The 13,566-nt window shown below is 43.6% G+C and overlaps 1 protein-coding gene across 3 annotated transcripts in view; it reads left to right on the top strand.

Annotated features, from left to right (window-relative positions):
* klf8 (Kruppel like factor 8) overlaps window positions 1-13,566 on the top strand; it is a 111,073-nt gene that overhangs the window by 80,815 nt on the left and 16,692 nt on the right. Inside the window, exons 3-4 of one of the 3 annotated variants that reach the window (XM_064938175.1) lie at window positions 2,918-3,232; window positions 4,431-4,668. In XM_064938175.1, the coding sequence (XP_064794247.1) occupies window positions 2,918-3,232; window positions 4,431-4,668 (553 nt within the window). The remainder of the gene's footprint in view (window positions 1-2,917; window positions 3,233-4,430; window positions 4,669-13,566) is intronic. The other 2 variants (XM_064938177.1, XM_064938178.1) reach the window with 2 other exon arrangements.

Genomic DNA, 13,566 nt, shown 5'->3' on the forward strand with positions numbered 1-13,566 from the left:
AAAAAATGCAGAACTAAGAACAGATATAGCCCTTGGTTCACTCCAGACCTGACTGCCCTCAACCAGCACAAAAACATCCTGTGGCGGACTGCAATAGCATCGAATAGTCCCCGCGATATGCAACTGTTCAGCGAAGTCAGGAACCAATACACGCAGTCAGTCAGGAAAGCTAAGGCCAGCTTCTTCAGGCAGAAATTTGCATCCTGTAGCTCCAACTCCAAAAAGTTCTGGGACACTGTGAAGTCCATGGAGAACAAGAGCACCTCCTCCCAGCTGCCCAATGCACTGAGGCTAGGTAACACGGTCACCACGGATAAATCCATGATTATCGAAAACTTCAACAAGCATTTCTCAACGGCTGACCATGCCTTCCGCCTGGCTACTCCAACCTCGGCCAACAGCTCCGCCCCCCCCCCGCAGCTACTCGCCCAAGCCTCTCCAGGTTCTCCTTTACCCGAATCCAGATAGCAGATGTTCTGAAAGAGCTGCAAAACCTGGACCCGTACAAATCACCTGGGCTTGACAATCTGGACCCTCTATTTCTGAAACTATCCGCCGCCATTGTCGCAACCCCTATTACCAGCCTGTTCAACCTCTCTTTCATATTGTCTGAGATCCCCAAGGATTGGAAAGCTGCCGCAGTCATCCCCCTCTTCAAAGGGGGAGACACCCTGGACCCAAACTGTTACAGACCTATATCCATCCTGCCCTGCTTATCTAAGGTCTTCGAAAGCCAAGTCAACAAACAGGTCACTGATCATCTCGAATCACACCGTACCTTCTCCGCTGTGCAATCTGGTTTCCGAGCCGGTCACGGGTGCACCTCAGCCACGCTCAAGGTACTAAACGATATCATAACGGCCATCGATAAAATACAGTACTGTGCAGCCGTCTTCATCGAAGGCTTTCGACTCTGTCAATCACCATATTCTTATCGGCACACTCAGTAGCCTTGGATTTTCTGATGACTGCCTTGCATGGTTCACCAACTACTTTGCAGACAGAGTGCAGTGTGTCAAATCGGAGGGCATGCTGTCCGGTCCTCTGGCAGTCTCTATGGGGGTGCCACAGGATTCAATTCTCGGGCCGACTCTTTTCTCTGTATATATCAATGATATTGCTCTTGCTGCAGGCGATTCCCTGATCCACCTCTACGCAGACGACACCATTCTATATACTTCCGGCCCGTCCTTGGACACTGTGCTATCAAACCTCCAAACAAGCTTCAATGCCATACAACACTCCCTCTGTGGCCTCCAACTGCTCTTAAACGCTAATAAAACCAAATGCATGCTGTTCAACCGTTCGCTGCCTGCACCCGCACGCCTGACTAGTATCACTACCCTGGATGGTTCCGACCTTGAATATGTGGACATCTATAAGTACCTAGGTGTCTGGTTAGACTGTAAACTCTCCTTCCAGACTCATATCAAACATCTCCAATCGAAAATCAAATCTAGAGTCGGCTTTCTATTCCGCAACAAAGCCTCCTTCACTCACGCCGCCAAACTTACCCTAGTAAAACTGACTATCCTACCGATCCTCGATTTCGGCGACGTCATCTACAAAATAGCTTCCAACACTCTACTCAGCAAACTGGATGCAGTTTATCACAGTGCTATCCGTTTTGTCACGAAAGCACCTTATACCACCCACCACTGCGACTTGTATGCTCTAGTCGGCTGGCCCTCGCTACATATTCGTCGCCAGACCCACTGGTTCCAGGTCATCTACAAGTCCATGCTAGGTAAAGCCCCGCCTTATCTCAGTTCACTGGTCACGATGGCAACACCCACCCGTAGCACGCGCTCCAGCAGATGTATCTCACTGATCATCCCTAAAGCCAACACCTCATTTGGCCGCCTTTTGAAGTTGGAGACTTTTATCTCCCTCGCCAACTTCAAACATCTGCTATCTGAGCAGCTAACCGATCGCTGCAGCTGTACATAGTCTTATCGGTAAATAGCCCACCCAATTTTACCTACCTCATCCCCATACTGTTTTTATTTATTTACTTTTCTGCTCTTTTGCACACCAATATCTCTACCTGTACATGACCATCTGATCATTTATCACTCCAGTGTTAATCTGCAAAATTGTAATTATTTGCCTACCTCCTCATGCCTTTTGCACACAATGTATATAGACTCTCTTTTTTTCTACTGTGTTATTGACTTGTTTATTGTTTACTCCATGTGTAACTCTGTGTTTGTCTGTTCACACTGCTATGCTTTATCTTGGCCCAGGTGCAAATGAGAACTACTAGCCTACCTGGTTAAATAAAAAAATAAAATAAAAAAGTGCTCTCTGCTCTGTATGCTGTAGCTGGGTGCACTCTGTGCCTTAGTGCAGGGCTTGGCCGGGGCTAGGCAGGGCAGGGCAGCTCTCTCCTGGCAGCGTGCCATCTTTAGGCCTGCTGCTCTGCTCTCCACCTCCCAGCCCCACCTCCCAGCCCCACCTCTCCCTCTCAGCTCCCAGGGCCCCACACAGCAGCCATTGTTCCCCTACCCAGCTTTGCTCTGCTCTGTTTGTGCAGCCAGAGAGTACAGCTGAGCTGAGCCAAGGGGAGAGCAGGGTGTGTGTGTGTGTGTGTGTGTGTGTGTGTGTGTGTGTGTGTGTGTGTGTGTGTGTGTGTGTGTGTGTGTGTGTGTGTGTGTGTGTGTGTGTGTGTGTGTGTGTGTGTGTGTGTGTGTGTGTGTGTGTGGAGGAAAATCATGTGCTGATCATCTCTCTTCTTTCCTTCTTTCTCTTCCTCTTTCTCCCTATTCATCTCACTTCTTTCTCCTTGACTCTGTCAATCATTCTTCTTAATATCTCTCTACCCTCTCTTTCTTTCCTCTCTTTCTCTCCAACCCTCCCTCACTCCCATCCCCTCCCTCTCCTCCTCTCTCTCATATCATCTTCCCTCTCTCTCTAGCAGGCTGAAGTGGGTGAGGAGTTTCCCCAGCCTTCAGACCTGAAGATCAAGACAGAGAAGACCCAACCTGAGTCTCCCCCTCCCCTCTGCACAGCCACAGACATGACCATAGACACAACCACAACAGACACACAAGACGACTCCTCCCGCCCCTCAGAGGACCAGACGGAACCTGTCGACCTGTCACTTGGCAAGCCACGCCCCTCCCTGCCCGTTTCTACACCGTCCACCACAGCCAACCCCGCCCCCAGCTCTGTGGCGCCGCCCACGCTGTCGGCAAACCACATCCCTACGGTAACCATTCTAGACACCATGGTAACCACGCCAGTTATTAAGCCAGTCGGCTCGTTAGCTAGCTCCTCTTTTGGAATGATGGGTAGTCTTGTCTGTTGGCTGAAAAGTGAAATCACTCACACAAATTAGGGCCTGCCAAAAATGTGTCTTATGTAGTAACTTAGCTTACAATGTTTTTTTATTTTGACAGGTTCTGTCTTTCAGTTTAACAATTGTTTTTTATTTTTCTATTTAACCTTTTTATTTAACTCGGCAAGTCAGTTAAAGAACAAATTCTTATTTACAACGACGGCCTACCCCATACTGACATGCTCTTTATTTTCTTCTCAGCTTAGCTGTTGACTCGATGTCTGTGTCCAAAATGGCACCCTATTTCCCTTTCTGGCCAAAAGTAGTGCACTTTATCAGGGTTTCCCAAACTTTTTCACTCAGGCCTCCCCCCTTTCAGCATTGGACCCCACCCCGGATGTGCCATGTCTGTTTCTATGGGGACAAGCACTGTTCATGACACAAACTGTTCACACTCCTCTTGTTGGTGGAGAGTACATTTAGCTGGTTTCAAGCTTAATTCCCACAATTCTACACATTATTCTACACAATCATTACCGTTTAATGTGGCATGAACACAACCAGTTATGATATTTTAATCTGATTGTCAAACACTCCAAAATAATTCCAACTTCCAAACTGCATGTATACTCGTGCCATTTGATTCATGGAAATAGACATCTGTTACAAAACATCATAGTGTGCTGAATGACATTCAGCAATTGCTATTGATTAGGCCTACATGAATTGATGCGTCTTGTTGACAAATTGCCCTTTTTAGTAGCCTGAAGTTGGAATACCTAAAATGGGTATAAAATTTAGAGACCCCACCAAAGTTGACTTTTGTTGGATTTAGGGGCTGAGCCCCCTGGCTCCCCTGTAATTTGCAACATGGAGTGACTCAAACCCAACAACAAAAAGTTGTGCGCAAAACATGTTGAGATTAAACATTTTTTTGCCAACATGGGCAAGTTGATCTGGACTTTTTCTGACAAGTTCTACCTCTCCGAGGTCTGTAATGACTGACACGACAAGAAGAACTGATGATGTACTACCCAGTTTGGGAAACACTGCACTATATAGGGAATCTGGTGCCATTTCAGACAGTACTGCTCCCCCCCCCTGTATACCCACCTTAACCCCTGCTCTCCTCCATCCCTCCCTCCTCCAGATGCTCTCTCCCGGGTCCATCCTAGCATCCACCCAGGGGGCAGGCGGTCAGCAGATCCTGCATGTCATCCACACCATCCCGTCGGTCAACATGCCCAGTAAGATGGGCCAGCTGCAGACCATCCCCGTGGTGGTCCAGTCTCTGCCCTTGGTCTACACCACCATGCCCACGGACGGAGTGGCCACCGCTGCCATCACAGTGCCCCTCATCGGGAGCGACGGGCGCTCTGAGGGATCCGGTGAGTCCGAGGGAAAGGGAGGGAAGGATATATTCCGTTTTGTTGAGATGAAGCTATTCCCTAGAGCATAGAAATGGCGAGGCTGAAACAATTACAACATGAACGTCGTAAGTACAACCTTGTGAAATAAGTGTTGAAATTAAAGCTTCGAAGTTGGAGAAATGATAATTGAGTTCTCTCTGGTCATGTGCGTCCTCATCTTCTCCCTATACACACTCTTCTCTCCGATTTCTCTCACTTAAAGTTCATCTATTATGTTGACAAAATAGCCGAGTTGACTAACGATGGAAATACATGTCATCAATGATTGAAGGCAGGCGAGATCAGATGGGACCATTCTAGCCAATGAGAGGGCAGATACACGTGTGAACAACAGGCCCAACTAAGACATTTTTCTTAAAGTTGCCACTTACAGCGCATTCAGAAAGTATTCAGACCCTTTACTTTTTCCCCATTTTGTTACGTTACACCCTTATTCTAAATTATTATTATTTTTTTTAATATTTTAAAGGTCTCATCAATCTACACACAATACCCCACAAAGCGAAAACAGTTTGTTTAAAAAAAAAATTGCAAATATATTAGACAAAAAAACAGATACCATGTTTGCACATATATTCAGACCCTTCGTTATGAGACTCGATATTGAGCTCAGATGCACCCTGTTTTCATTGATCATCCTTGAGATGTTTCTACAACTGGATCGGAGTCCACCTGTGGTAAAAAATGTTGATTGGACATGATTTGGAAAGGCACACGCATGTCTATATAAGGTCCCACAGTTGACAGTGCATGTCAGAGCAAAAACCAAGCCATGAGGTCGAAGGAATTGTCCGTAGAGCTCCGAGACAGGATTGTGTTGAGGCACAGCTCTGGGAAAGGGTACCAAAAAATGTCTGCAGCATTGAAGGTCCCCAAGAACATAGTGGCCTCCACCAAGACTCTTCCTAGAGTTGGCCAAACTGGGCCTTGGTCAGGGATGTGACCAAGAGTTTCTCTGTGGAGCTGGGAGAAACTTCCAGAAGGACAACCATCTCTGCAGCACTCCACCAATCAGGCTTTTATATTAGAGTGGCCAGATGGAAGCCACTCCTCAGTGAAAGGCACATGACAGCCCGCTTGGAGTTTGCCAAAGGACACATAAAGAACTCTCAGACCATGCAAAACAAGATTCTCTGGTCTGATGAAACCAAGATTGAACTCTTTGGCCTGAATGCCAAGCGTCTCGTCTGGAGGAAACCTGGCACCATCCCTACAGTAAAGCATGGAGGTGGCAGCATCATGCTGTGGAGATGTTTTTCAGCGGCAGGGACTTGGAGGCTAGTCAGGATCGAGGGAAAGATGAACGGAGCAAAGTACAGAGATAGCCTTGATGAAAACCTGCTCCAGAGTGCTCAGGACCTCAGATTGGGGTGAAGGTTCACTTTCCAAAAGGACAACGACCCTAAGAACACAGCTAAGACAATGCAGGAGTGACTTCGGGACAAGTCTCTGAATGTCCTTGAGTGGCCCAGCCAGAAACTGGATTTGAACCCGATCGAACATCTCTGGAGAGACCTGAAAATAGCTGTGCAGCGACGCTCCCCATCCAATCTGACAGAGCTTGAGAGGATCTACAGAGTGGAATGGGAGAAACTCTCCAAATACAGGTGTGCCAAGCTTGTAGCGTCATACCCAAGAAGACTTGAGGCTGTAATCACTGCCAAAGGTCCTTCAACAAAGTAGAGTAAAGGGTCTGAATACTTATGGAAATATCATATTTCAGTTTTTTATTTTTAATACATTTGCAAAATGTTCTAAACCTAAACCCCAAAATGTTGTTTTGTCATTATGGGGTATTGTGTGTAGATTGATGGGGGGGACAATTGAATCCATTTTAGAATAAGGCTGTAAAGTAATTTATTTTGGGAAAAGTCAAGTGGTCTGAATCCTTTCTGAATGCACTGTATGTCAGTACATTTGTAACAGCCTAAACCTTACGGAACTTCTATTCGATCAAATAAGCCTCACGTAATTCGACACTCTCTCACAGACCTCTATACAAAAAATGGCTTATCGCACGCCAGCAGATTTTGGGCGGAGTAAATCCTCTCACTAACACACCGTTTCTCTCCCCTGCTCTTTATCTTCGTCACTTTATCTCATCATCTCGGTCTCTTGACCTCTTGAACAGTATCCTCCTCGCAAGCAATACGTCTCTCGAGTCTCATCCATGCTCACTCTCTTTAAACCATACTCGCTTATCTTCACACACACACACAGACACACGCATGAGCTCTTTCTCTCGCTCTATCACAGACACACACACTAGTTGTATGTCACTGTCATGAACTTTCTCGTTCTCTCTTTCCCTCTCTTTCAGTCACTGTTTCTCTTTCACCCCCGCCACGCTATCTCCCACTGGCACGGCCCCGTATTGTCTTTCTAAGGATCCCTCTTCACACATGCACACGTGCGCACACACACGTAAATGATGCACTGCATATACAGACTGAAATGTTAATTCATAAGCAGAGTTCTCAGTATAGTACAGTATGTCTCTTCCTGAGGAGTCATTCTGTGTCCCAAAGAGCACATTATTCCCTATATGGGGCGTTCTACGGAAGTGGTGCAAATCTGTATCCTACTTTTCCCAAACTTTCAGCACATGTCTTAATACATACAAGAGTGTGCATAGCTGTCGTCAAGGCAAAGAATGGCTACTTTGAAGAATCTCAAATATAAAATATATTTTGATTTGTTTAACACTTTTTTTTGGTTACTACATGATTCCATGTGTTATTTCATAGTTTTGATGTCTTCACTATTGTTTACAATGTAGAAAATAGTACAAATGAAGAAAAACCCTTGAATGAGTAGGTGTCCAAACTTTTGATTGATACTGCATGTCAGGTAGACACTTCTCACACACTTTGTTTGTATTGCATATTTGAAATCTGGTCAAGGGTCCGGAACTAGGGTCCGGAACTAATAATTCTACAAATTTGTGCACTGCAAATTGACAACAACTAAGCCCCAAAATAAATTGTATTTGAAAATGATATCTTGATTACATTGATACACGATCACATATGTCAATTTGTATTATTTGTGGGAATACTTGGGAACAGATTTCCTAAAATAAACCCATTTTTTGCTGAATTCCTGGTGATTTTAGTCTCTTTTCTTTTACCAAAAACTAAAATCCCCCCCAAATAAATTTTTTTTTACTAAAAACTTTAGCGTGCCGGTTTATCTGACTTACCTACTAGTTAAATAAATGTTACATTTAGTTGCTGACCCCTGCAGTAAAATCTAGTAAAGACCAGTAGAGCAGAGTACAATAGAGCACAGTACAGAAGTGCAAGGTTTCCCAAACTCGGTCCTGGTGACCCCCCTGATTGCACATGTAGTTTTCATTACTCAGCGGATTCAAATAACCAACTCATCATCAAGCTTTGATTATTTCAATCAGCCGTGTAGTGCTAGGGCAAACACCAAAATATGTACCCAGGTGGGGCCCCAAGACCCAGTTTGGGAAATCCTGCAGTACAGTACAGTAAAGCACAGTAATAATGGCACAGATACAAAGATGAAAATAAGAGATGTACATCTGTCCAAATGAAAGATTATATCAGTGGAGGCTGCTGAGGGGAGAATGGTTCGTAATATTGGCCAGAACGGAGCTATTGGAATGACATCGAACACCTGGAAACCATGTGTTTGATGTATTTGATAACATTCCACTGATTCCGCTCCAGTCAATACCACGAACCAGTCCTCCACAAATAAGGTGCCACCAATCTCCTGTGATGTACAGCAAACTTATATAGGTAACTACCTAAATAAAGGAAACATTTAGTTTAAATGAGGGATACAAAGTATATTCAAAGCAGGTGCTTCCACACAGGTGTGGTTCCTGAGTTAATTAAGCAATTAACATCCATTTATGCTTAGGGTCATGTATAAAAATGCACAGTTGCCCATTATTTTGGTGACGATGGCTATTCTTTGAAAGAGGGGTCTCAAAGAGGCATAGGGGGTTTAAAGTGTGTGTGTGTGTCACCAGAACTTAATCCAATTGAACACTTATGAGAGATTTTGGAGTGGCGCCTTAGACAGCGTTTTCCATCACCAAAACACCAAATTATGGAATTTCTTGTGGAAGAATGGTGTCGCATCTAGGGCTGTTGCGGTGACCGTGGCGTTCACGAGTTATGAAGGCAGTCAAATTCCCCATGAGCATTTAGTTAAGGTAATTAGGTTTCTCCAAGCTCTGATGCTGCTGATGGTCCTTAATAGTCTACCAAACTTGTTAACTGCCTGGTACTCAAGCACTCTATTGCCCCTCTAATCACTCTGACATCAATGGAAATGTAATGGAAAATCTAATCAAACACTTCATGAAAGCCCATGAATTCATGTTGCGCAACATTTCTATAGGCTATGCAATTGCGAGGGAAAACACAGTGATGGCCTCTATTTAAAAGAGGAGGATCCCATCAGCTTTCTATAGGCTGGGACTACTAAATGTATTTCTCAACTTTCCTAATATTAAGCACACCGCTTCACTTTACGACGGAGTATGAAAATGAAAATAAACCACAGGGAAAGCATCCTTGATTTGCTATTTAAGTGCATAGATGACATGTATTTTTTCCGCTGCCCATATTTAGTATATGTAAAGACAAGATTCATTCAAGAACAGTCTGATGGGTGACGATATTAGCCTATCACTTGTGAATGATACATTATCACTTGTGAATGATGCCCAGAATAGGAAACAATGCCTTTTTTTGCAACTTAGTGGCACACCTCATGTAGTCTAGTCCATAGTCCTATATGTTGAAATAAGGTTTGTATCACACCTCATGTAGTCTAGTGCATAGTCCTATATGTTTTAATAAGGTTTGTATCACACCTCATGTAGTCTAGTGCATAGTCCTATATGTTTTAATAAGGTTTGTATCACACCTCATGTAGCCGAGCCCATAGTCCTATATTTTTTAATAAGGTTTGTATCACACCTCGTATATTCTAGTCCATAGTCCTATATGTTTTAATACAGTTAGTATCACACCTCATGGAGTCTAGTCCATAGTCCTATATGTTTGTTCCCACATGCTTCAAGAGGGCCACCATTGTTCCTGTTCCCAAGAAAGCTAAGGTAACTGAGCTTAACGACTACCGCCCCGTAGCACTCACTTCCGTCATCATGAAGTGCTTTGAGAGACTAGTCAAGGACCATATCACCTCTACCCTACCTGACACCCTCGACCCACTCCAATTTGCTTACCGCCCAAATAGGTCCACAGACGATGCAATCTCAACCACACTGCACACTGCCCTAACCCATCTGGACAAGAGGAATACCTATGTGAGAATTCTGTTCATCGACTACAGCTCGGCATTCAACACCATAGTGCCCTCCAAGCTCGTCATCAAGCTCGAGACCCTGGGTCTCGACCCCGCCCTGTGCAACTGGGTACTGGATTTCCTGACGGGCCGCCCGCAGGTGGTGAGGGTAGGCAACAACATCTCCACCCCGCTGATCCTCAACACTGGGGCCCCACAAGGGTGCGTTCTGAGCCCTCTCCTGTACACCCTGTTCACCCACGACTGCGTGGCCACTCACGCCTCCAACTCAATCATCAAGTTTGCGGACGACACAACAGTGGTAGGCTTGATTACCAACAACGACGAAACGGCCTACATGGAGGAGGTGAGGGCCAGGAAGTGTGGTGTCAGGAAAATAACCTCACACTCAACGTCAACAAAACTAAGGAGATTATTGTGGACTTCAGGAAGCAGAGGGAACACCCCCCTATCCACATCGATGGAAGAGTAGTGGAGAGGGTAGTAAGTTTTAAGTTCCTCAGCGTACACATCACAGACAAACTGAATTGGTCCACCCACACAGACAGCATCGTGAAGAAGGCGCAGCAGCGCCTCTTCAACCTCAGGAGGCTGAAGAAATTTGGCTTGTCACCAAAAGCACTCACAAACTTCTACAGATGCACAATCGAGAGCATCCTGTCTGGCTGTATCACCGCCTGGTACGGCAACTGCTCCGCCCACAACCGTAAGGCTCTCCAGAGGGTAGTGAGGTCTGCACAACGCATCACCAGGGGCAAACTACTTGCCCTCCAGGACACCTACACCACCCGATGTCACAGGAAGGCCATAAAGATCATCAAGGACAACAACCACCCGAGCCACTGCCTGTTCACCCTGCTATCATCCAGAAGGCGAGGTCAGTACAGGTGCATCAAAGCTGGGACCGAGAGACTGAAAAACAGCTTCTATCTCAAGGCCATCAGACTGTTAAACAGCCACCAGTAACATTGAGTGGCTGCTGCCAACACACTGACTCAACTCCAGCCACTTTAATAATGGGAATTGATGGGAAAGGATGTAAAATATATCACTAGCCACTTTAAACAATGCTACCTAATATAATGTTTACATACCCTACATTATTCATCTCATATGTATATGTATATATACTGTACTCTATATCATCTACTGCATCTTTATGTAATACATGTATCACTAGCCACTTTAACTATGCCACTTTGTTTACATACTCATCTCATATGTATATACTGTACTCAATACCATCTACTGTATCTTGCCTATGCTGCTCTGTACCATCACTCATTCATACATCGTTATGTACATATTCTTTATCCCCTTACACTTGTGTCTATAAGGTAGTAGTTTTGGAATTGTTAGCTAGATTACTTGTTGGTTATTACTGCATTGTCGGAACTAGAAGCACAAGCATTTCGCTACACTCGCATTAACATCTGCTAACCATGTGTATGTGACAAATAAAATTTGATTTGATTTAATAAGGTTAGTATCACACCTCATGTAGCCTAGCACATAGTCCTATATGTTTTAATAAGGTTAGTATCACACCTCGTGTAGCCTAGCACATAGTCCTATATGTTTTAATAAGGTTAGTATCACACCTCATGTAGCCTAGCACATAGTCCTATATGTTTTAATAAGGTTAGTATCACACCTCATGTAGCCTAGCACATAGTCCTATATGTTTTAATAAGGTTAGTATCACACCTCGTGTAGCCTAGCCCATAGTCCTATATGTTTTAATAAGGTTATCATCACACCACATGTAGCCTAGCACATAACCTTATTAAAACATATAGGACTATCATCACACCTCATGTAGCCTACCACATAGTCCTATATGTTTTAATATGGTTAGTATCACACCTCATGTAGTATAGTCCATAGTCCTATATGTTTTAATAAGGTTTGTATCACACCTCATGTAGTCTAGTCCATAGGCCTATATGTTGTAATAAGGTTTGTATCACAACTAAATTGGCCAAATAACCTCTTTAAAATCAATCTGCTTTACTGAAGGGGTGTAGAGCCAAACTGGCATATATAAGCAGCGTGTGAGTTTCGAGTTTGGGGAAGATAATTTTCACCATAAAAATGCACATTTCTAGTAAAAGCATATCATGCAAAAATGCATTTGTGGTCAATTTTGATTAGAGGTTGACTGATTTATGATTTTTCAACACCAATACCGATTATTAGAGAACCAAAAAAAGCCTGTACTGATTAATCTGACGTTTTTTATATATTTATTTGTAATAATGACAAGTACAACAATACTGAACACGAACACTTTTATTTTAACTTAATATAATGCATAAATAAAATCTATTTAGTCTCAAATAAATAATGAAACATGTTCAATTTAGTTTAAATAATGCAAAAACACAGTGTTGGAGAAGAAAGTAAAAGTGCAATATGTGCTATGTAAAAAAGCTAACGTTTAAGTTCCTTGCTCAAAACATGAGAACATTTGAAAGCTGGTGGTTCATTTTTAACATGAGTCTTCAATATTCCCAGGTAAGAAGTTTTAGGTTGTAGTTATTATCGCAATTATAGGACTATTTCCCTCTATACCATTTGTATTTCATTAACCTTTGACTGTTGGATGTTCTTATAGGCACTTTAGTATTGCCAGCCTAATCTCGGGAGTTGATAGGCTTGAAGTCATAAACAGCGCTGTGCTTCAAGCATTGCTAAGAGCTGCCGGCAAACACAGGAAAGTGCTGTTTGAATGAATGCTTACCAGCCTGCTGCTGCCCACCACCGCTCAGACTGCTCTATCAAATCATACACTTAAATATGCAGAATAGCATATTCTATATGCCATTCTGTTCTTCTGAAATAAACTACATTTTCTTGATATCATATTTCTTTAGACCTGTCTAAAATAAATAATGGATTTGTGAAAGCGTTGGCTATATTATATGGATTTATTAGACTTTTTAAAATGTCGCTGTTCCAAAGGTCTGCATCGGTGGAAGTGTGGAAGCCCGGAGATGCTTAATTTGTTTATGTTAATTAACGGTCAATTACCGTAAGACCAACAGTTATTTGCTGGACAATCGCCGGCTGACTAAATTTTGTGACGGCCACAGCCCTAGTCGCATCCCTCCAATGGAATGCCAGACACTTGTAAAATCTATGCCAAAACGCATTGAAGCTGTTCTGGTGGTTCGTGATGGCCCAACGCCCTATTAAGACACTCTGTTGGTGTTTCCTTTATTTTGGCAGTTACCTGTACTTTAGTCCCAAAACCATACTTTACATATTTCTTGATAAATTAGATGTTCGGTAGTGACATAAAAAAAATGTTTTTTTAAATACATGAAGATTTACTAACCTGCTCACCATGAGGCCATGCTGGAGAGGGGTGCAATCCCTTGCCATGTCTGTTTCTATGGGGCCAAGCACTGTTCATGACACAAACTGTTCACACTCCTCTTGTTTGGCGGAGAGATAATTTTGCAGATTTTAAAGCAAACTTTCTTGCAATTCTATACATTTTGCCATGTCTGACGTGTATTCAATGTGTATGTCAATATT

This window comes from Oncorhynchus masou, chromosome 26 (genome assembly GCF_036934945.1).
Source record: "Oncorhynchus masou masou isolate Uvic2021 chromosome 26, UVic_Omas_1.1, whole genome shotgun sequence".
NCBI classification, from domain to species: Eukaryota; Metazoa; Chordata; class Actinopteri; order Salmoniformes; family Salmonidae; genus Oncorhynchus; species Oncorhynchus masou.